This window comes from Lissotriton helveticus, chromosome 3_1, assembly GCF_964261635.1.
Source record: "Lissotriton helveticus chromosome 3_1, aLisHel1.1, whole genome shotgun sequence".
NCBI classification, from domain to species: domain Eukaryota; kingdom Metazoa; phylum Chordata; class Amphibia; order Caudata; family Salamandridae; genus Lissotriton; species Lissotriton helveticus.
In genome coordinates, this window is record NC_136061.1 from 1,874,554,352 (window position 1) to 1,874,578,822 (window position 24,471).

Below are 24,471 nucleotides of genomic sequence, written 5' to 3' on the forward strand. Positions count from 1 at the left end.
CCTGCTTCTTTATCTCACTCATGCAGGTTCCTGCTTTCTCCTTTATGACGATTTTCCTGTCTCTCTTCTTCAGTCTTTCCGAATTGATTTTCTGTCTCTTGCTCTCGGTAAATGTCTGATGCCGAAAAATAAGTGCCACTGCTCGAAAATGAGTGCCCCGCTCAAATTAAGTACTGCTTAAGCGGCATGTGTACCCAGTACCCACCATTTATTTATGCTGGAGCCTCTGAGAAGCGATTTGATATGGTGCGACATGTACATCAAGTAACTTCAGTAGCTTGCAATCTTCAGTTTCTCTTGAATCTTCAGTTTCCTTTTGACTGTGTATATGTGAAAACCAAAAATACATTTTAGAAAAAGGATAATTGGTTATTAGAGCACTTAGAAACATAAGAAGTGTAGTAATTACTTCTATAATAAAAAAGAATGCCTTTATTATGCATTTGTCGCTCCTTAACCCAAACCTTACCTCCTCTTCTGGGAGCATCTCAAGTACAGTTTCTGCTTCGGGTGGACCGCTAAAATGCTCAACTTAACTCTTTTCTGTACCAGACAATATATATTAATTTAACGTCTCATGAGAAACCAGTGAATGTCAGTGTCTAGTATATAGGACTAGAAAACTGCGGATCTACAACACATGGTTGCCATCTCACACAGTTCTGTGTTGATAGTGTGAATGATTGACTTCTTGAAAATAGCCTCTGTCTTTTTCCATGAGAAAGTTGCTTCCTCTGTAATTGAAGTTATTCAGGTGTCTAGGTACAATTTCTTTTTCTGTGTGCTATAGCTGTGTTTGTGACATTTTACTGTATGTTTAGGGTATATGAAATTGCTGAACTAACTGAAATGGCGTTGAAGCTTGGCGATTTATTGAATTCTAACTTTTCTCTTAGTAAGTGTCTCCTCTTTTCATTACAGGTTCATGTACTGGACGGAGTGGGGTGGTAAACCCAGGATCGTCCGTGCCTTCATGGATGGAACTAGCAGCATCACACTCGTGGACAAAGTGGGACGTGCAAATGATTTGACCATTGACTATGCCGACCAAAGGCTGTATTGGACCGACTTGGACACAAATATGATCGAGTCATCAAATATGCTAGGTAAAGTGCTTCTTCAGTCGTTAAAGGTTGTGTGGGCTGAGATTGTACCTAAGTTGTACCCCTTACCTGTGTCTTCATCCTGAAGTATGCCAGGCTATACCTTATCTGGGAGTGCGACTTGTGAAGTCCCAATGTTTCCTGATGTCACACTGTTTTATATCAGCAGAACTTCAGGAGATCTTTAAACCATTTCCCTTGTGTTGGCTAAGCTGTTTTTGGTTTTATAAAAAGTAAAAGAAATATCTTTCGACTGTAGTTAGAAGACTTCAGAAAACGACACTATATAGATGTTTAAGTGTAGCGTTTCAAAATAGGTGATGTCAAGGAACCCATCTAGCACTAATTCTATTAACCATAAAAAAGTCGTAAAAAAGGCCAACAACTGGGTAGACTGCGGTGTTATCGGTGTTTATATGACACGGCAGCTAGCAAAATCGGTCCATATCAGTATTAAGGGTGGAGTAAAGTATGTGCAAGAATGGTCAGGGCGCGGTAGTGCATTGGCTACACTCTTCCACCAATAGGAGGGGATGTGCACTCTTTGGCCGTTTATTCCTGATGCATGTTGTGGAAGCCAAGTCAAAGGCCAGTTCACCAAATGTTGGTAGACTCCAAGCTTTAGGTATCCGCATGCTTGGGATGTCTGTGTGCGGATTCCATTTGGTGTAAAAGGCCATTAAAATCTACCCTGGACATAAAATATAGTTATGTTAATAAGCCTACAGTGAAATCTCAAGGATGTGTGGGCCCAGGAACCTCAAGCTACCCTGGAGCCACGTCCCAATGCTCTCTGTAACCAGTTGAACTAGTTCTGCATTTCTGTCATTTATCAAGACAGAGCTCACTCAGTATTTGTGTGTGACAACAATGTACGCAGTTGTGCACTCGTCATTGGGGCTGTGTGCAGTTCCAAAGCCCTTGCATGCATGCACGTCTGGATTATCATGAACGGTGCATGCGTTCCTTCTTTTCACAACAACATAATCCAGAGGTGTGGTTTCATGTGATATCTACACTATTTGCCACAATCTGTGCTGCTTTCACTTTCAGGGTTGGGACAGAAGTGTTGTGTTTTTTAAGTATATTCTCCGTCTTTGGTGTTTGGACAAATAAAGGCCCGATAAATATGTCACGGCTATGACTTGTTTTTTGGTAATATTTAGTTGTGTTGACTGATTGTCTCTGCAGGCCAGTCACTAACAGATTTTTGAATGTCATTATCTTAGTTACCCAACAATCCATTTTGGCACAAATCATGCAAAGCTTACCGGCTAGACAACGTAAAGCTTTTCAAAAGAACAATTTAATACCTATCAGATTACATTATAAATTAAATATTTCATGAATGTATGGCCTTCAATATCACACCTGCACTCCTGGGAACAGGATTAAAAAAAAAACTTGATATACTTTTTGCCTAGTTAGAATTATGTTATTGCCCTGTGTTTGGTACCTCTTTTGTAACATTAAGGTATCACCAGACCTCCAGAAGACCTCCTCTCTGTCCTTGCATCCCTTATGGTTTCCATGTCATTTTTTGCTTGTAAAGTTAGTTGGATTCGCCCTTGACATTTGTGTGTCTTAGTTACTGCTGTTAGGTTCATGTCTTTCCTTAATGCCTATCAATTTGCTCTCCATGTTTACAGGTTACCTCGGTTTCCCATTGTCCATGTCCTCACCTCCTTTTGCCTGTATGGCTCCGGCTCTGTCCCCTCTTCTTTTACTTGGCGCCCTCCTCCTGGTTTTTCCACCTTTCTTCACCAGTATGTTTCCCCTCTTCCAACCTGTGTTTCCCCTTCCTGTCTCCCCCATACACTGTCTCCACTAATTACCTTTGGCATTGGTGTGCTCCGTCTGCACCCAGATCAGAAATCCAGGGTCTGCTTTTTTGGGCATGCCCAGATAACACCCCTCTCAATCCTCTGACGTGCGGCTACCATCATTTACGTTTGTCCTTTCCCTGCTACCCCATACCTTCCGGTGAGACAATACACATCTGCATCATGTTATCGCTATTCTTGCCCTCTTTGTTTTATTTGGGTTTGCCTTGTTGGCCATTGTTTTAGAGAATGAACGACCCCCAGATAGCATCAAAGAGCGATGCTTAACATACTAAATGATTGTTCAAGAATGACATGACGAGTGTAGAATCCATATGCGTGTCACAGTCCTAATAGTGTGAAACATCCATATACTCAAAAAACAGAAACATTTAAGCCTCCATAAATAAGGAATAGCACAATACATATGCATGTGGTGCATATTGGAAAATGCATGACATTGCTTGAAAGCAGCATGACCAGGTGACCCAAAAATGCATTTTGTTGGTAGTGGTGGCAGGGAAAAATGTTTTGGTAGCAAAAGATTTGCAGGTGAGCAAGCAGCCCACTTGCTTCTGCTGCAACCGCCAGTGCTTGTTTAGACCTTTTAGTATCCGGATTGATAAAAATAATCTACCAGACAATAGCGCAGTGTCTGCGTTGCCTCACACACTGCGCTGCAAGCCAGGCCGGTTTCTTTGTGTACAGTCAGCCCATTGTTAGACTTCTCTCCATTAACAATCTTCGCTTACGAAAAACATAGAACTCCACCTCTTGCCTAAGAGACTAGAGCTCAGCGTCCAGACTGAGAAGCTAGCAGGTAGCTGCCCTCCACCCTGGCACTGCTGAGCGAGTGCTGGGACCACGGCCACTTGCTTTCCAGGCACAGAAGAGCCAGGAGTCATCGTCTGCCAATGATTTGCCCATTGGGCCTTTCTTTGCTAGAACCTTGTACGTTTGCTGTCCATTCAAAGACCAAGGTCAGATGTCAGGCACTGTCTTCTGAGGGCGCTTGTAAACGTTACTTTTCTTTCTCCAGAGTGAGAGGATGTATGTGACCATCTTGCTGGATATTTAAGATAGGTAAGGTTTTTTTTAAGCACACAACAACATTTAAATGAACTGTGCGAGTGTTTCTGAATATATCAAATTTAGGAACACAGATAAAGCACACTCTTTGTTATTTCAGAAGTGTGTTGGAAACAAATACTTGAATATGATTAAAACAAACCAGTACACTAGGTGATGCAATTCCCATACATTTTCGTTTGTGCACTATATAGGTTTATTAGTTAAACTGTCGGTCTATGCAAATGCACTGGTAATTTCAATTAAAAAATGTGTTGTCTGTAGTGGCAGTGGGCTACCATGCATACTCCACTCTACCCTGCACCACTCCACTGCGCTATGCACCATATCACTCCAAATTATGCCTCTCTACTCTATCCTGTACCACTCTACTCTATGTCAATGCACTCTTCGCCACTCTACTGTACAATACTGCACTCTTCGCCACTGCATGTACACCACTTCAGTGTAGGTCACACCAATCTACTCCGCACAACTCCACTCTGTGCCACTGTACTTTACACCACTCTGCAACACTGCACTCTACGCCACTGCACTCTGTGTCAATACACTCTACGCCAATGCACTTTACTCTTTAACATTCAACTCTATGCCCCTGCATTCCACACCAGTTCCCTGTTTGCCACTCTAAGCTAATTTACGCCACTGCTCCCTATGCTGCCGCACTCTAAGCTGCTTCATTTTACGCCACTACCCTCTATGCCACTGTACGCAACAGCACTCTACCCTGCACCACTAGACTCTACTTCACTCTACTCTTCAAAAATCTACTCTATGCCACTCTACGCTGCTCTACTCTTAATCACTGCACTCTACGCCAATGCACTCTGTCACTGCACGCTACTCTGCATCACTGTACTCTACGCCACTGCTCTCTACTGCACTCTGACACTCTACGCTGCAACACTGCAATGTCCTCCACTGAACTCTACTCTACTCCACTCTGTGCCACTGCAGGACTATACTTTACTCCTCCATTTTATGCCGCTGTACTCTGCACTACTCTACGCCGCTGCTCTCTATGCCACTCGATAATACGTGATCATGTGTATCAACATGCCCCCCATTACCCCCGTTGAATGACTTTGTAACTACTTTTGTTGATGCTGAACAGCATCAGTTAAAAAGTGTTGGCAAAGCCATTGGATCTGCGTTAGCAAAGCCATATAGCGAGCCCGATTGGCTTTGTCAGTGCATATATATTTATCTCATTCCTGGCAGATAGCGTTAGGTCCCCAATCTTACTCTTCCTTTCTGGCTCCGAATCTGCTCCAAATTGACCCTCTTTTTATCAGCATCATGTATTCCCTTAACTGATAATACATCATTTCCGACTGAGTCTTATTTACCCATTCTCCATTTTCTTTGTACGTAACCAGAAGCACTGAGGTGTTCTCTAGCGCTTTGTATAAACCCCATATAAAATAAAAATGTCCTCATTGTGCCTTTTTTTATCCTAAACTAAGTGATTACTCTCTCCTTGAAATGCAGGGCTACAGAGGGGCATCATCGCTGACGACCTGCCACATCCATTCGGCCTAACCCAGTACAGCGACTTCATCTACTGGACGGATTGGAACCTGCACAGCATCGAGAGGGCCGACAAAACCAATGGGAAAAACCGCACCGTGATTCAAGAGCGCTTGGACTTTGTCATGGACATTCTGGTCTTTCACTCCTCGCGCCAGGATGGGCTTAATGAGTGCATGCAGAACAATGGCCACTGTGGCCAGCTGTGCCTGGCCATCCCCGATGGTTACCGCTGTGCCTGTGCCTCTCATTACACACTGGACGCCAATAGTAGGAACTGCAGCTGTACGTATTCTCTCCTTGTCGCTTATTTACATAGATATTCACATATGACAGGTAGTTGTGGCCTACAAGGCCTAACAGTCCTTCCTTTTCTTTGTCTGCCAGAAACACGGTAGACTGTATAGTCTTCAGTTTTGACTTAACTTTCGTACCAGCACCCCTCTTTGACTGTCCCGGGTCATTTACTGTTTTTCTCCATCACTTGTACGTTTCCAGCTTTATTTGTCAATAGAACGTCCTTATGTCACTCCTGAACGTCCTCTGCCAAGTTTGTGTCACTCGAGAGGCTTCACTGACAAGTTTTATGTTAGATTGCTTTGTACGTCTTGCACAGGCAACTGCTTCAAGATGGGGCAAGAGAACTGATGGTGTGATGGCAGACCCATCGTTGTCGGAGGAAAACGTGTTTGCTTTAATTCTGAATTTGCTAAGAGAATAGCAGCATTGTACAATGAAAATCAGAGAACAATTTTAGAATTCAGGTCTGGTAACAGTGTGAAAATACAGTGAGGGTTGATCAGAATCACTTGTATTTTACATTACTGGTTTTCCACCAACTCTAACAACATTGCACTGATTACACTGTGAGTGAAATTCCCTCTTTCTTCTCGGAGTTCACTGCACCATGATTGATTTTCACAGCAGTGCAGTGAAGTTTCGTCCCTGGAAAAAGAGCAGGGGGTCATGTCTTTTAATGACTTGCAGGGGATGGACAAGCAGTGGAAAATGAAAGCCCTACTTAGGGGGAAACAGCCTTTACAATGAGTGTTTTACCTTGCTGTGCCCTTACCACGCTTTATTTAGCACGCATATTTTTACCACGTGCATACCTTTACAACGCAAGCTTTTACCAGTATTTAAGGTAAGTTGGGGGGGGGGACTCCTAACACAAATACATTGTTTCTATATATAAAAACAATGCGTGGTAATGGCCTGCTTGGTGAAAAATGCATTGTAAAGGCATACGATGTCTTTACCTGTGTTGTACCGCCGCACAACCCTATGTAAGTGCATGTGCCCCTGAGTGCATTATACTTCAAAGAAAGTATTTGTCAAAGCCATAACCTTTCGTTGTGGGTTCATGCAGACTTGGTCACTGAAGTCACTAGGGCCTTTGGAAATGCAACCAAATACCACCACACACCGTCAGGGCCGGTTCTAGGATTTGCGAGGCCCTGGGCTAAAAGGGAATGTGCGAGGCCCCTCTAATGTAAATAAGTGTCCCCTTGCAAGGAGACCATTCACAGACACTGTGGGAGGCCTATTGTCCAGCATTTTGTCACCCCCCACAGTTTTAACTTTGAGCCCACAAGCATTTCTCACACCTTCAGTCCGGTAGGTGTGAGAATTGCTTGTGGGCTAAAAGTTAAAACTATGGGGGCGCCAAAATGATGGACAATGGGCCTCCCACAGTGTCTGTGAATGGGTCTCCTTTCAATTGAAGGGAGCGTCTCCCTCCCTTATGTATCCAGATACCATCCCTGAGGGGCCCGGGGAGGAGGGCCCCTCCATTTCAAAGAAAGGTGACCCCTTTCTTTGAAATGGATCGCCAGGGAACCGACAGGACACATCACCAGTGCGTGGCCCCATGCTGGTGGGCTGAGTGCGAGGCCCTGGGCAGCTGCTCAGGCTGCCCATGCCTAGCGCCGGCCCTGCACACCGTCACTCCTGCGGAAAGAAAATCACAACCATTTTCTCGATTTATAGAACTAGAGATGAATTCAAGGGTATGCATTGCCAAGCTTTTGCTTGCATTCGAAGTGGGCTTTCATTATGGGAACTTGAGAGATCCTTGCAAGAAGCCCAGCATCTGAGGGTCTCAGCTACAGGGCATGATCACCCTGTCATTGTCCTGTTTTGTTATAAAGAAATTGGTCCAGGTTTACCATCAAATGCCATTATTCACTTTCGGTTCCTAATACATTTTTCTCCTGGTTGAGCTAGAAGTAGTAAAAGTATCCATGGTTTAAAGATGAAGTAGCTCTGACATTGTGGTTCTATTTTTTAGTTATCAAAATTAATTTGTTTGCTGCAAATTTTGTACTGGCATTTAATTCTTTATTCATCCCCTCGTGAAAGAGGCAACCTTCAGCCAACCTCCAGTTTTTCTGGCATGCCCTCCTTTTTGGGGAATATTGCAATTTCCCCAAGTACAGCAACATCTAGCTCATTCTCATAGGCCCTCCCTTTGGCAACCAGGTTTCATAAACAAACCTGAGACTGAAAGGGCATTATTTATGTTTTGTGACGATGCCTTAAGATTCATGGATGATGCCCTAGGCTGTTGCTGGTCATAGTGGACATGTCTGCAGCTCTTGATATGGTGGGGATTACCCTCTTAAACAATCGACTAGCTTCTGGAGCCCAGGTGGAACACAAATTCTTGCTATGCTTCATGCCATACCCACAGTCACGGTCTCAGAGAACATTATGGTGACCATTTATTTTTTGGGAAGTTTCCCCTTTGTTGTTAGGCTCCCCCAGGGGTCTCCTTTTGTCACCAATTTTTTTCAACATTTATTTAGGCCCTTTCTTTGGAATCTTAAAAGACCCCCAAATTTGAGTAGAGTTGTGCTATGAACACACAAGTATATATTTTATGGATACGGGACATAGGGACCACTCTTAACTTTCTGGAGCAGTTCTGGGAGATCAGGTTATGGTTGCTGTAGAGCTTCCTGCAACTAAACCGCAATAACTTTATTCTATTAAACGTCAAGAGTCTGCCCTCACTGAACTCTTAGCCCCTCCCCAAGCTACTTCGATATTCCCTCGCTTCAGCAGAAAATGTGAAAAACCTTGAATGCAAATATACCATGTACACCCAGATAGGTTGAGTTGTGTTCAGCTGTTTCCATCAACTCAATCTTATTAAACCTATTACATCTTTGTTATCTCCTATTCATAAGCTGTGGTGGTGGAGGCATCCTTACACTCAACGCTCCATTACTGTAATAGCCTTAAAGCTCTATTTTGGCTCACGGGCCTGCCAAATAAATAGAGTTCAAAGAGCCTCAGAATGCTGGAGATGGCTTGATAGACGTCTTGAAAAGAGTTCCTATGTCCCACCCCACACTGGTGTCCAGTATATGAAAAGATTCGAGTCAAACTCGCATGCATTACGTTTAAATGCTTCAATAAGCTGGCTCTGAAATATTTAGGTATCATCAAGGGAGAAATTTCTGGAGTACGTACCTGCTACTAATGGCGATACAGTTACATTCAGAACGAGGAAGAAGATTGTTTTCCCACTTATTCTAGATGACAGTAATGACCAGCCCAAACAGACCCATAGGATAGTCAGCACAGCGCATGTCGTTCGATCATTCATTCATTCTGCAGGCATCAGTGCATGGCCATTCATGAGCCCCAGTATGCCTGTTTCCTTCTAACATAATTCTCAGTCAAAGCTGCATGTATATGATCAGGATCAAAGTTTACGGAGCAGATGTCCTGCCTGAGTACGTTTGTCTTGACGGCATTTCAGACGCAATTGCATTTTTCATATAGAAAGAGATTTGTAACAGCACAAAATATTTTCTTTTCGGCTTAGTTGGTAGAGTGATATTCCCTTTGTTAGGCTTTAAACCCCGTACAATGTCATTTTCTTACCAGATTTTAGAAGTTTTAAGATGTCACATCAACTTTACTCAATGGGTGAAATTAAATGCCACTTAGCCGGTACTGCTGATGTGCAAGCACTAACGTAGGTGACTAGGATTGTCCCTCTTGCTCAGTGCGTGTACTGCTGTAAACGAGTCATTCAATGCTCTTGAACTTCTCCTTCATTCTAGCACCCAGCAGCTTCCTGCTGTTCAGCCAGAAGGCAGCCATCAGCCGAATGGTTCTTGATGAGCAACAGAGCCCTGACATGATTCTCCCTATTCATGGACTCCGCAACGTAAAGGCCATTGACTACGACCCTCTGGATAAGCTCATCTACTGGGTGGATGGGCGGCAGAACATGATCAAGAGAGCGAAAGATGACGGCACTCAGGCAAGTCTGATCCACAATGTGTATTTGTGCAAATATTACAACATGCTATTGGCAGGATATGTTTGAGGGGTGCATGTGTCACTCCAACTTGTTATAACCAACTAAGGGGCTCATTAGGATGGCGGACGGACTTGCGTCCGTCCGCCACCCTTGAGGAGGAGGGAACGTCCGCATGGGCTGCGGCGTTCCCTCCGTGCTGATTAGGATGTGACCGCCAGGGTGGCGGTCACATCCTCTATTTTTAACATTGCGGCGGGTGCAGCTTCAAGCTGCACCCGCCGCAATGTTAAAAATGCATGTGTTACATTTACATGCACAAAGCGGCAGGCACCGCACGGTGCCTGCTGCTTTGTGTACGCAAATGCAGGGGGGTACCATAGGTACCCCCCATGTGCACCCCCCATTCACCCAGGGGGCCCGCAACGGGCCCCCAAAGTGAATGTCCGTATGCTTTTCCATGGCGGAAAAGCCGCCGTGGAAAAGCATATTTACACCAACATCATAATATGGCGGACGGTGTCTCATAGACACCGCATGCCATGTTATAGCTTTTCCGTCGCGGTCGGAAGCCGACCGCGGCGGAAAAGCGGCGGACGGAATTCCAGACCCACCAGCCATCCTAATTTGGCGGTGGGTCTTTGGAGTCTCCGCCGCGGTTTTTCCGCATCCTCCAGGCCGGCGGACACTTCCGCCGGCCCGGAGGATGCGGAAAAACCGCCATCCTAATGAGGCCCTAAGTGTGAGAACGTTTCTCTTAGTATGGGTCAATTCTTGATACCTGTAAAGTGTTTGTTTGTTTGTGTGGTCATGGGGTGCTGCCTACTCCCGCTTTTGTATATATATCATTGTTCTTCAGTTGATAACCAAGTTAAGTCCTTGGTTCACTGGTCTATCCCATGATGGCTAGGCTAGGCTGAGCAGTCAAAGTTTACTCAAGGCTGTTGTAGATTCAAAACTGAGATACAGTATAGCAGAGCAAACAACCACAGAAAACTCGATATCCCAGCAGAACTATTTCTTTAAAAAAGCAAAGAGAAAGAGAATTTGGTCTTATGAATAGCAACACAACAAACCAGATGTCTCTAGCACCTTCAGACGGCTCATCTGTTGTGTGTGTGTGTGTGTGTGTGTGTGTGTGTGTGTGTGTGTGTGTGTGTGTGTGTGTGTGTGTGTGTGTGTGTGTGTGTGTGTGTGTGTGTGTGTGTGTGTGTGTGTGTGTGTGTGTGTGTGTGTGTGTGTGTGTGTGTGTGTGTGTGTGTGTGTGTGTGTGTGTGTGTGTGTGTGTGTGTGTGTGTGTGTGTGTGTGTGTGTGTGTGTGTGTGTGTGTGTGTGTGTGTGTGTGTGTGTGTGTGTGTGTGTGTGTGTGTGTGTGTGTGTGTGTGTGTGTGTGTATATATATATATATATATATATATATATATATTCTGAACAGTGTAACTAGAGGTGACCGACATAATGATAAAAATGTAGCAAGTTTACTAATAATGTTAGCTTTTTCTCCTAGTTTTTCAGCTGCGTGGAGGGTCAAATTAGAGAATTTGAGGCCCGGATGTAGGCACAAAAACCATTTTGCGCTCCCAAAAACTCACCTAAAGAGGTGAACTTATACAAATGGGTGTAGGGTTCCAGATAATTGGTTCAAAGTCAGAATTCGTAATATCATCGGAACCCTAAGCTCCTGTCATTGGCGAAAATGGGCTAGCACGAGATACACTCCAATGGCAGGCGAATCATTGCTCAAACTGACTTCCAGAGTTACAAGTCCAAAGATAACTGGTAACTTGATATTACAAGCCACGAATGAACCCTAATCTATGAAGGGTTGCTATCCGGCTCTTTCACACAGGAAGAGGACAACAGGAACCGCCTGTGAAAATTGTTGATTCCCACCGAGGTAGAGCAAACTCTCAGCGATTTCCAAACAGTCCTTTACAGACCACAAAGACTTGAGTCCAAAATGGTTAAAGAATGTGTATTGGGTCCCACTCCACTTAGAAACCTTAAGCGGAATATGACCGAATTCCGCATACCTCTATGTAGATACACAGAGGGAAGTGCCAGGCAGCAAACCCAGTTTGTGGCCATGTGGAATACTGGGCTCAATTTGTATTTTCCTTTTGTGTCTGCCTGTGCCTTGTTTTTCCCTCCTTTTTCTCCCAATTTATTTTTGTTCCATTCTTTTTCTCATGCTTGTTTTGCCGCTGCCCGCTTCCCACCTCCAGCCAGCCTCACCCACTGCCACCCCTGCCTCTCCCTCAACCCAACCTACTTAATGGAGACCGCAGCTCAACCCGATTAAGCAGTACCCAGGCCCAGCTCTCTCTCTCTCGCTGTTGACCCCTGAATTGCCTGATTCTTGCCGTCCTTGTGTCTTTTTTTCCCCCTTCGTCTGGTCTTTGCCTTTTCCTCTTTGTGCCTGCCTGCACCTTGTATTTTTCCCTCCTTTTTCTCCTGCTTGTTTGTTTCCTCCTTTTTGTCCTGCTTGTTTTGATGCTGCTTGTTTCCAGGCGGCTCCAGCCACCGCCACCCAGTGCCCTTTTCTTCTCCCAGGACCTACCTAAAGGAGGCCACAGCGCAGCTGTGCTTCTGGGGTGCCAGAGGCAAGCATGTGTGCACTAGCCAGCGCCTGGATGGTACCGAGTGCCAAGAGTCTTGGTTCTCCTACATCCCGCAGTTATACTGCCGCTGAGCCCTGGACCACGTATGCTATGAAAACCGCTGCTGCCGCACCTCAATTTTCTTCTGTATCCATTGCTCCTATTTCTGTATCACCATTCCAATTACCCCCACGGGAACCAACCAACACAGCGCACCTATTTCACAACAAGTTGCCTGCCTCCTCCTAAACACACATGCGCACTTTGCAAACACGCCACCGAGATCTAGGACCTCATCACCTCCCTGACCCCGACGTCGTCTTCCTCACCAAGACCTGGCTCACACCAGCGTCCGCTACTGACATCACCACAGCAACACCCGAGGGTTACAAGCTCACACACCGAGACCGCACCAACAGACCCAGAGGACGGATCACCATCATCCACAAAGAAAACATCCACTTCACCACCAAGACCGAAGACAACATCCAGACCATGGAACACCTCAATTGAAAACTCCAAACAAACGGAAAAACCACCATCAGAGATGCACTTGCCTACAAACCACCTGGACCGTGCCCCAGATTCTGCCCCGTCATCCCTGACTTTATCACCCTTCTCGCCATTGACTCCAAAGACTACATCTTCCTCGGAGATCTGAACTTGCACCTCGACGACCTCAAAACACCAACACAGCCAGCCTGCTCAACAGCATGAATAACATCGGACTCCCCCCAACTCGTCACCGACCCCACCCACCCACAACGAAGGACACATGTTGGACCCCATCTTCAACCCAAGCAACGGGGTCAAGTACATCCACGTCACCAAACTCACCTGGACCAACAACTCCATTGTACACTTCAACATCTCCAGCCCCCACACCTTCACCACCGAGCCACCCAGCGTCCCTACCACAGTTGTAGCAAAGTATCAGAGAGCAAATAAACCGACTCCCTCAACACATCATTCCCTAATATTGCATCTACCTTTACCTAGGACCAAGCTGTCAAAAATGTCCAACTCCTGGATCACCAACTGTGTTGACCTAATCCCGCACATCAAGACCAGCTGACACAGGAGATCCAACAAATGCAAAAACAACAACCAGGCAAGATGGTAAACCAAGGAACTGAGAACAGCAAAACGCCAATGTAAGGAACTGGAAAGAAGTTTGAGCACAAGGAAGGACACGCCAGACAGGCCCACCATCAAGTCCTCCCTCAACCTCTACCACCAGCTACTGAGAGAGACGAAGAGAAAATCCCTAGTCGACCGCAACTAGTCCAGTTTCCAACCACAGCAAAGAGCTATTCAGAATCATCAGAGAATCCACCAACCCCACAGCCACAGAAAACATCACCCCTCCAAAGAAGTATGTGACGGTCGCTGACATTTTCCATAACAAAATCACCACCTTCTATAAGAACTTCGAACCCCACCCCAAGTCCTCAGATTACCTTCATGCACTCACCATAATAACATGGATCACCAATTTTTCTCATGGAACCAGCTCCCCAAACCCCCCTTTCCCACCCCTACAATCGGATCCCACCACCATCATGAACTCAAGAGTCCCTACGGTCCTCTGCCCACACCACGTCCTCGGAAGCTGTAGGATCAGCCGCAAGCTCACCACTCTCTTCAACTCCTCACATTCCACAGCCACCTTTCACAAAGACTGGAAACATGCAGAAATCAAAACATTCTCCAAGAAACCGTCCCCCGACTCGAGCAAACTTAAAAAGTACTGCCTTATCTCCCTTTCCCTGCCAAAGTCCTGGACAAAGCCATCAACCAACAACTCTCAAAATATCTGGAGCAGAACCTTCTCCTAGACACCTCCAAATCTGGATTCTGCCCCCCCCCCCCCCCCACAGCACAGAGGCTGCTGATCGCACCCTTGTTCATGCTCGAGCTCTCAACAGCCTTTAACAACGTATCTCATCACACCCTGATCAGAAGACTACATCACATCGATATCCACCCCCGGGTGGATCGCCTCCTTCCTACTAGAAGAATGCAGAAAATCCATAGTCCTCCATTCACTTCCGAACCCAAGGACATAATTTGCGGTGTCCCGCAGGGATCCTCCTTTAGCCCCACCCTCTTCAGCACCTACATGACACCCTTGGCTAACATAGTCGGATCCCACTGACTAATCACCATATGCTATGCAGACAACACCCGGCTCAACCTTTTACTTTAAAAAGATCCATCCAACACAAGAACCAACTTCCACAGGTGCATGACTAGCGTCACCAACTGGATGAAGGACAACTGCCTGAAGGTCAAAACGGACAAAACTGTCAGTGCTGCTCTTCAGCAACAACACCACCCCTTGGAAAGACTTCTGGTGATCCTCGAAACTAGGATTATCAGCCAAACCAACCGACCGCACCAGAAAATTCGGTATAATCCTGGACAGTAAACTGACCATCAAGTCCCAGATCAACGCAGTCGCCTCTGCCTGCTTTCGCACACTTTACATCTTACGTAAAGCCTTTAAATGGCTCCCCTTGAACACCAGGCGAACTGTCACTCAGGCCCTAATCACCAGCTGATTAGACTACAGCAACACACACTACTCTGGGATCCCCACACACCTGCTGAGACTGCAGAACTCCACTGCCAGACTCCTCCTCGACCTTCCCAGAAGAACCCACATCACCCACCACCTCAGAAATTTCCACTAGCTCCCCATACAGAAGAGATGCCAATTCATGCTGTCCACACCTACAAAAGCCCTGTACAACCAAGGACCAGCCCACATTAACCATTGCCTGAATTTCCACCATCCTGACAGACAATTACGCTCTACCTCGCTCTCACTCTCTCATATCCCCCGCATTCTACCAAAGCAACAGTGGAGGGCTCTCCGTTTCCTAACTCGCGGCAAAAGCCTGGGACGACCTCCCTCTGCATCGACGGACCTCCACCTGCCTAATGGAATTCGGGAGAGCACTCAAGACCTTGCTCGACCTGTTCGATTTAGTCACCTAAACCATCATGACCCTCAAGAGCCTGGACACACTCTCAGGAGATTAGCTGTGCTTTATAAATCCACTTGATTTAATGGTTGATTTCTTGATTGACTACAGCCAGAAACCACAATGGTGTGAAACCACTGTGGGATCTATGGGGCCCAGATTCAGTGCTGCTTCAGGCACAGTGAAGCTACAAATGACATTTTGTGTGCCGAGAGACCACTATTTTGTACTGATTGCAGTATGTCTTTACAGAGGGCACTTGTAATAGCCCACCAGTCTCTATGCACACCACTTAGCTTATACACACACAAGCATTTTACTATTAAGGGTGGGTGTAACTCACTTAATTTTGTGTAGAATAAACATGCGGAATTATCCTAAAATTTTAGGAGATTACAGGGAATTACGCAAGAAGAGTAATTCTGCATTTTGTGCTATTTTCTAAGAGCATAAATGCCCCTTCCCGCCCAAAACGGAGATGGATGCATTTTCCAGTAAGAAATAAAACTAAATACAACCGAGCATGAATAGAGTGCGCAAGCAGGCACTTGCTAAACGTGCACATAGGGTAGGATTTTCCCCCACTTTACTCTGAGCATTTAGTGATAGTTGATCACAAAATGCACCCTCACAAAGACACAAGTATGCATTTAGCACAAAGAAAATTTCGCTAAATGCAATAGAACTTAAATAACAATGCGAGCAGCCTCTTGCACTTGCTAAATATGCATTTGCAATGGAAATTGTTTTCTCCAAATTACTCAATTATGGGAGCAGGTGTAATTGCATTATTATAGGTAATTCCACATCAAAGAGTAATGTGGAATTACCTAAATGACTCCAGCGTAATTGAAATTCCGCCCAGGCCTAGTTAATGAGTCACAATGCCAGGTATACATATATGGGAGTAAAGCACTACAGTTCTGGAGGACTGAGTGAAACTTGTTAGGGAGGTTCAGTGTACACATTTCAATAACAAGGATTTAACTATTGATTCAGCAAGCTAGTTTGAAATTGCAGAGTCACCCTCGACTATGGATATGGGAATGTCTTAGATCCACCCAGGTACCAAAGCATGGTCTTTGTTGTAGAAAAGCAAAAGAAAACACGAGAACCTTTTGTGGAATTGACTGTTGACTTTAGTGAAGGGGAATGCAATTCTCAGGCCATGCAAATAAGGTTTAAATCAGTGCATTCATGAATTAGCTCTCCATGTCATGCGAGCACAGCACTACCCACAGCCAGCCAAAAGAAGCTTTGCATTGAAACAGTGACCTCAGTGTTTTTCTTAAAACGAGTAGATATTCATATCTACTTCATGTTCATAGTGTGTTTGGGCTTCAGATACAGTTGTTCTCAAACTCGGGTGAGTTGACAATAATCCCCTGCAAAGCGCCTGTAACTGTTGATCACACATTGGTTTGTTGCTACACAAACTCTGAAAGAGATGATGCAGATTTGGGTTAAGTTATTACAGCGCTTCGAGTCCTGTCCTGCAAAGAGGTTAGATTTAGAGGCGCTAGATTCTTTACAGTGAAAATCTGTTGCAGCTTACGTCAGTGGGTTTATCCGTTTCCACTACTTCGACTTACTTCCCTCCTCTAGCCCTTTGAACTTAGTTTGGAATTTATAAGTGTAATGTAGGTTATTGTGCCATTTGTGCTGTAACGCAACTACAGCAAGTAGACTGAAAAGACAACATGCCCTAAATATTAAACGGAATAAAATCAAGAGAGGACATCTGGAGAACTAGGATGGTTCTTAAGAGTGATGAAGACTGGGGGCTGGTTAATAGCACCCAGTCGTAGTGTCATTGTTGAACATAAAAAACACAAGAGGGTACACTGCCCTCTAAAATGTAAGTAAAAAAAACCGCTGATGTGAACCGACAAAGGATTGTGCGTTGCAGTTTCCTGGGGCTGCTAATTTAGCTAAAGTAAGCTGCTTATGGCATTACAGTCCTACACAATTTTCAGTATTAATAATCCTTTTTGGAGTATTTACAAGCCCACGTTTTGGAGTAAGGTGCTTCATGAGGCTGGTCTTTGTGCCTTGGGTTTGCTACTGTTTTTACGTAGGAGTTGGTACTTGTTTGTTTATTTAGCAGGTTGCCTTTCTCCATCTTCAACAATTGCTGTTGGAGTGTTTGGCATGTGAGAGAGCATTTAAGTGCTGAAAATTTCGAACGCAAGGCTCGAAGATTTTACTGGGCAGTGAAAAGACACAACACACTAGTAGGTGTACACTGAGGTCTCGTTGATATTCCAGCAGGCAGTTACTAGCCCTAGTTGGGGCGCTTGTCTACATGGGTAGCATGCTACAATGTGTAGGGTGTGTGTGAGCGGAAGGATTTGGTCTTTGTTTGGATCCTATGCGGTAAATATTTCTATGCCGTGTGTGATGACCACCGAGGAGCGGTTGTCGTATAAGGGGCTGCAGCGCTTAGTGTGATGGGTGAAGAAGTGTGAGAGGCGTGCATATTATGGTTTTGACATTGTTGCTTTATGGTTAGCCTTCTGTGACTACAGAAGTATTTCTCTAAGTTGATCGTGATCTTTACGTCAGTAACAGTGTAGAAAGCAGGGGCTCAGAATTCTCCCCACGCATTAAGGATTTTGAAGATTGTGAGCAGGAGCACTTTCTTTTCCTTAGTGCTAACCCAAAGATGGGCTTACAGATGAACTACTCAAGAGGCCAGGCCCTGCAAGCCTGCCGCCACGAAGCCACTCATCTGAATGTCAGTCTCTAAAAGAGCTGTCTAGGCTGGACGAGGGAACAGCATAGGGTGAAGTTGCGATTTACAGTGCAAAGAAGGCATGCCGAGTCATATAATACAGGATAAGGAGAGTAAAAAGCTGGACGTTTGACACGTAAATACTATTAGGTCATTGGTTTCCAGTCCTTAAGTATAGTCCATTAACTTTGTGCCAATAGGGCCCAAAGATGATCATGTAGATGGAGCTCATTACTAAAGAGCATAGACTGAAAGGGATACGTCTTCTACTGCCTCTTGGACATCTATGTGTGGTTTTGGAATAATTTGCTTTGGCTGGTCCTCTGATTTCATCCATAATCTTATATTCTTGTGTGGTTGGTGGTCATCGGGTAGTGCAATTATTTTAACCCCTTTTCGACACTTCTACAGTTTACAGTTTTTCCCTCTTCTACTCTCCCCTTCCAGGTTATGGGCAATATTAGATTGGTTCTTGCTCTAATGTCACTTTCAGAATACAGATCAGTACATAAATGACAGTGTGTGCTTTGCTGCTCCCACTGTTACTATGAATATTTCCCCATCTGAGTATACAGCACAGAAATGTTTAAAGGCAAGGCCTGTTTGTGGAACTTTGTCAGCACCGTAGTTGTAAAGTTAACTGGCTGACATGCTGTACAGGTATCCTTTTTAAAATTAAATTAGTGCTTTCAGGAAAAGTGCTGTCACCCTGCTTATGTAATAGCAGGGGAAACCCAATATATCCTTGGAGGCTTGGGCGAATCTAACAGTGACAGGTAAAGATGCCTACAAGGGACTTTGGTTAAAGAAGATTCTGTAGTTATTTATATTGGACGTACTCCGATTCGAACAGACACCCAATTGTCATTTGACAAAATCAATGAATGAATAAAGCACAAAACACCGGAATACCTTTTGTTGAAAATACAAAAATATTTTTATATTTATATATATATATATATATATATATATATATATATATATATATATATATATATATATATAATCGAGTTAAAAAGAAGTACACATGAACAATGAATTCAGCAATAATTCATGAAAGAGGTGAAATCAAATTTGTCCTACACTTCATGAAGTAAACATCTATTCCAATAGAAATAACAATGACATATCTCCTAATGAGAATAATGATCACTTGAATACAATCAATATTTTGGAAGTAGATGATCCAAGTTTTGTGCTTTATTCATTCATTGATTTTTGTTAAATGACAATTGGGTGTCTGTTCGAATTAGACTCACCCGCAGAGTAAGTCCAATATAAATAACTACAGAATCTTCTTTAAACAAAGTCCCTTGTAGGCATAGTCACCCTGCTTAAGCATGAGAGCCTGGGCTCTGAATGTGGTCACCTCACGGACTACATCACTCCCTTCTCCGTGGAAATTAAAGTGTAGTGGTAGGATGCTCCATGATCAACCTGAGAGGGACAGCATCAACTTGCTAAGATACCAGACTGTTTAGCGTGAGGTTTTACCCTGTCACTTGTTTCCTCCTTATTTGTAGGCACTAGTGGTGGTAACCTCACCAAACCAAAGCCAGAACACGGAGAAGCTGCCCTATGACCTGAGCATCGACATGTACAGCCACACATTGTACTGGACCTGTGAACTCACAAACACAATCAACGTTCACAGGTTAAACAAGGAGTCCATTGGAGTGGTGCTACGGGGTGAAACTGATAAGCCCAGAGCCATCGCTGTCAATGCTGAACGCGGGTGAGAACTTCCTCCATGGTCCAAGAGTGTATGAATGGAACTGTGAGCTATTTTCTATGTGTGCTGCATGTACTGAACTTACATTTTAGGTTATTAATGTATAAATGTCAGTGGCAAGGACAAATTTCACTGTCTGCTGGCTGGATGCAGCCATCCTGATGTTACTCCAATCCACAGTCCTGCATTTCTCTAAATCCTTTCTGCAAGTGTCTGTTCTGTGCCGAGATCCCTTAGTATACACCATTATTGTTAGGATTGCTCTTTGCTAGACTACAAGACTGTACGCTAGCACTGGGCATTAGTGCGCTCAACCCACATCACAAATCCCTTTGATTGGATTGCTGTACACTCAACGTTATTGATTGTCAATATCAGAGAAATGTGTATACTTGCTTTCACTGTTCCTTAATTACTTATGTGGCTACCAGTGTTGAGGTTACAAGAACACTGTTGTTTTTTTTCCTTTTTGCTTTCCAAAATTTGTTTTGAAATGACTACATTTTGTGAACTTGGGAAATACCGACGCATCAAGTGTAGTTTGTATTTAGTTCTGTTCTTAATTTCAGTTCACGCCTGAAGCACATTGTTTTAAGAGCAACGAACATAACTCGTTTTTCAGCGTGAACTGTTAACAGGAGCACCTACTTTCCATGCCTCTGTCTTGAGGTAGTTGGTTGGAAAAGTGCATCAACCACTCCACTTTCACGTGTGTATTTTTGCAGCGTGAATCTTTCTGGATTCACTATGCTGTGCATATTCCGCAATCTGGTGGTTGGGTCCGGAATCGTAGTCTTTTTTCTCATTTTTTTTTTTTTGTCGTAGCCCAGGTGGGCGTCGACGTCCCACCATTTGGTGTACCTTGGGTGACGTCGGCGTGCTTCCGGCGGAAGCTACCACCCTTGGGCGCCATCTTCAGATTCTTTTTTCCGCCGTTGGGTCTGGATCGTCGCGAGAAGCTCCAGAAGTTTTGGAGGAGAAAAGGAGGAAATAAATCAACTCTTCAACGGTAAAGACCTGAGAAGATCGGGAGAAGAGGACCATCAGAGAAGAGACGACGAAGAAAGGAAAGAACTTCGAGATCTTCGACGTCCTTGGAGGAATGCGCACACAGGGGGGCCCCTGAGCGCAGGGATGTACAAGACACCCTTTAAATTCTGCAAAAACTGCCACCACAAGTTCGCGCAGAAGGACCAGCACCCGGTCTGCAACCTCTGCCTGCCAATCGACCACGAAAGCAGAGACTGCAACGCCTGCTCCGTCTTCAAGCCAAAGACACTCCGAGTTCGAGAGAGACAGAGGACAGCTCACCACACGATGCAGGGCAAGGGCCAGGCCCCGACGCTTTACGAACTGGGCCTCTCCACCGACGACGAGGGCAACATCGCCGAAGGTCCAGATGACTTCACGGTCGCAGAGACCGATAAGAAAACGCCTGACAAGGTAGGAGAGTCTACGACCCCAAAAACTCCCACAGGGTCTCGAAAGCCAGAGGCAGACTCTCGAAAGTCAGAGCCCAGTGCCTCGAAAGGAGTACCGGCGCCGAAAACTTCGACGACCGAAGCGGCATCCTCCGAAAAAGAGCCCAGCGGATCCTTCGAGAAGGACTCCTGGAGGCCGAAGACCAGCGAAAAGCAAAGGTCATCGAAACAAGCCCCCGAAAAAGGGTCTTCGACTTCGAAGGGAAAGGAGCCGAAGAAGGTTTCGACGTCGCCGCCGACGACGAAAAGAGCAGCCGAAACGCTCGACGACGAGCAGGCCGCAGAGATGCAGAGAAAGAAAAGAAGGCTCCAGGCCGAAATGGAGAACATCCTTCAGAGAAAGAAGGACTTCGATGAAAAGATGAGAAGTTACAGGATCCCCTCGAAGCCTGCACCAGCCGTCGCTGAGGTACAGGAACTCGAGGATTTCGACGTCGAAGAGACGCCGAAAACTCCGGATCCCTCGGAGCGCGAGGAGGAAGAAGACCTCTACTACACAGAAGGGGACTACGGGGAGCAGCAGTCAAGCTACGGCTCAGGTTCCTCGACCGCCCAAGACCAGGAATGGCAGGACATCGAGGCTGAAAACCCGGAAGAGGCTGTGGAAACATACCCCTCGAGGCCTTCGCCACCGGATGACATTGGGGCATACAATGAGGTGGTCAGGAAGGCGGCAGCAGCTTATGGAGTTAAGCTGGAAGAGGAGAAGCCTAAAGCAGATTTCCTGCTGGAGACATTGCTCCCCATACAGACAAGAAGCCAGTTCTTGCCCATGATCAAGAGTATCACAGACCAGGGGAAGGAAGCCTTCAAGGACCCGGCTACATGCAGATCAGTAACGCCGAGGACGGAGAAGAAATACAAATTCTCCTCCCTGGACCCAGCTTACATCAAGGGATCCGTCACAGCAGATTCAATAATCGCTGCAACGGCCAGAAAAAGGGCAAACGTCCCAACAACATCTGGACCTCCACCTGACAAGGAAAGCAGGAGGATGGATCTAACTGGCAGGAAAATTGAGAGGAACGCCACAACGCACTGGCGGATGGCGAACTCCAACACCCTCCTGAATAGACATCAATACCAGCATTGGGATGAGATGGGCCAATTGCTCAAGCACCTCCCGGAACAATACCGTGAGAGGGCATCACACCTTGTGGAAGAGGGGAAAAGCATCGCTAACTCGTGCCTAAAGACAGCCTTGGATAGGGCAGGAACATCCAGCAGACTGATGGCTATAGGCATCACAGAGAGAAGGCAAGCCTGGCTCAGGATCTCAGGCTTCAAGGCTGAAGTGCAGAACAATATCCTGAACACACCCTTCAACGGTGAAACACTGTTCGGAGCCCCAGTTGATGAGAAGCTATCCCCAACTGAAGAAGGACAACGAGACGGCAAGGTCCATGGGGGCCCTGCAATTCAGGGGGATGAGGAGGGGCATTCCTACACGGAGGCCGAACGGCAGAGGTGGAAGTCAGCGAGGAGATTCACACCAGAGTTTCCACCAGAGACAACAGAGTGACAACCAAAGTCACCAGGGCCAGCAGAGGCAAAGCTGGAACTACCAGAGCAGGGGCCAGTCCTTTCGATCAAGAGGAAATGGACGGGGTCAGAGAAGGAGAGGCGGTGAACAACCCCCCTCTAAGTGACTTCACACGGAAAAAGGTGCTCTCCCACTCGAACCCTCCGGGGGAGGAGCACGGGGTAACAAAGAGGAGAGGGCTACACGGACACCACCGGACCCAACAGTGACCATCACCACAGACGCATCCCAGAAGGGATGGGGCGCACACATGAACAGGCTCAAAGTGAGGGGTCTGTGGAGCCCTACAGATGCAGTCAGACATATCAATTACCTGGAATTGAAAACAGTGCTTCTAGCCCTCAAGGCTTTTCAGAAACACCTGTACAACCAGAAGGTGCTAATACAAACAGACAACACCACAACGATGTTTTACATAAACAAACAGGGGGGAACTCAATCATTCCCTCTGTCAAGCTTGGCACAGGAAATCTGGAAATGGGCTATACCTCTAAAAATAGACCTGCTAGCCATACACCTGCCAGGGAAGGACAATGTAGAAGCGGATTGGCTCAGCAGGCAGACTTCAGCGTCCCACGAGTGGGAACTCAATATTCAGGAAACAGAGAGACTATTCAGGAGATGGGGCACACCAACAATAGACCTGTTTGCAACATGCCGAAATGCAAAATGCCAGTACTTTGCATCCAGGCAACCAGAGGCACTATCACAGGGGAATGCCCTATGGATAAGCTGGTCAAAAACATTTGCCTACGCTTTTCCCCCGATACGACTGATCCCCAGGGTTTTATTTATTTATTTATTTTATTTATATTCTTATATAGCGCCTGAATAAACCCCCAAAGGGGTATCTCCGCGCTTTGCCAGTCAGAATATCGCTCCAGATGATCTTATTCAAGGGATAGTACATCATACAGGGAAGAAATTAGTTACTGGTAAATAAGTATGTTTTTAAGGTCTTCCGGAAAGTCAGGTGGCTAGTGAGTGATCTCAGCTCAAGAGGTAGAGAGTTCCAGAGCACTGGTCCCACATGAGCCAGCGCTCGGCCTCCTTGTCTGGACTTCTTTATTCTAGGTATCTGCAGTAGCTGTTGACTGCTAGAACGCAGAGAGCGCCCAGGTACGTGTGGCTGAAAAATTTCTGCCAAATATCTTGGGCCTTCGCCTATCACACTTTTGTGGATGGTGCATAGGGTCTTAAACTGCACTCGTTTCCTCACCGGTAACCAGTGGAGTCTAGTCAGCAGGGGGCGGGAAGGAGTCCTAGAGGGAACGTTCAGGACTGTCCTTGCCGCCGTATTTTGGACTACTTGTAACTTATTAAATTGTCCTTCGTTGGCTCCTAAAAGAAGACCGTTACAGTAATCCACTCTGCTGATGACTAGCGCCTGCACAAGTGTTTTCCTGTGGCAATCTGGTAAATAGGGAAACACTCTTCTTAGCATCCCAATTGCCCGAAAGCAGGTACGAGCCGCCTGGTTTACATGATCTTTAAACGTGAGTGTCTGATCTAGTAACACTCCCAAGTTTTTTACCGTACTCTTAGGGCTGGGAACAGAGCCTAATTCTGA

General features: G+C 45.7%; 1 protein-coding gene across 1 annotated transcript in view; it reads left to right on the top strand.

Moving 5' to 3' along the window:
* The window catches only part of LRP5 (LDL receptor related protein 5), a 412,593-nt gene that overhangs the window by 335,423 nt on the left and 52,699 nt on the right, over window positions 1–24,471 (top strand). Inside the window, exons 11-14 of the mRNA XM_078682857.1 lie at window positions 922–1,106; window positions 5,507–5,830; window positions 9,622–9,824; window positions 19,669–19,880. Coding sequence (XP_078538983.1) covers window positions 922–1,106; window positions 5,507–5,830; window positions 9,622–9,824; window positions 19,669–19,880 — 924 coding nt within the window. The remainder of the gene's footprint in view (window positions 1–921; window positions 1,107–5,506; window positions 5,831–9,621; window positions 9,825–19,668; window positions 19,881–24,471) is intronic.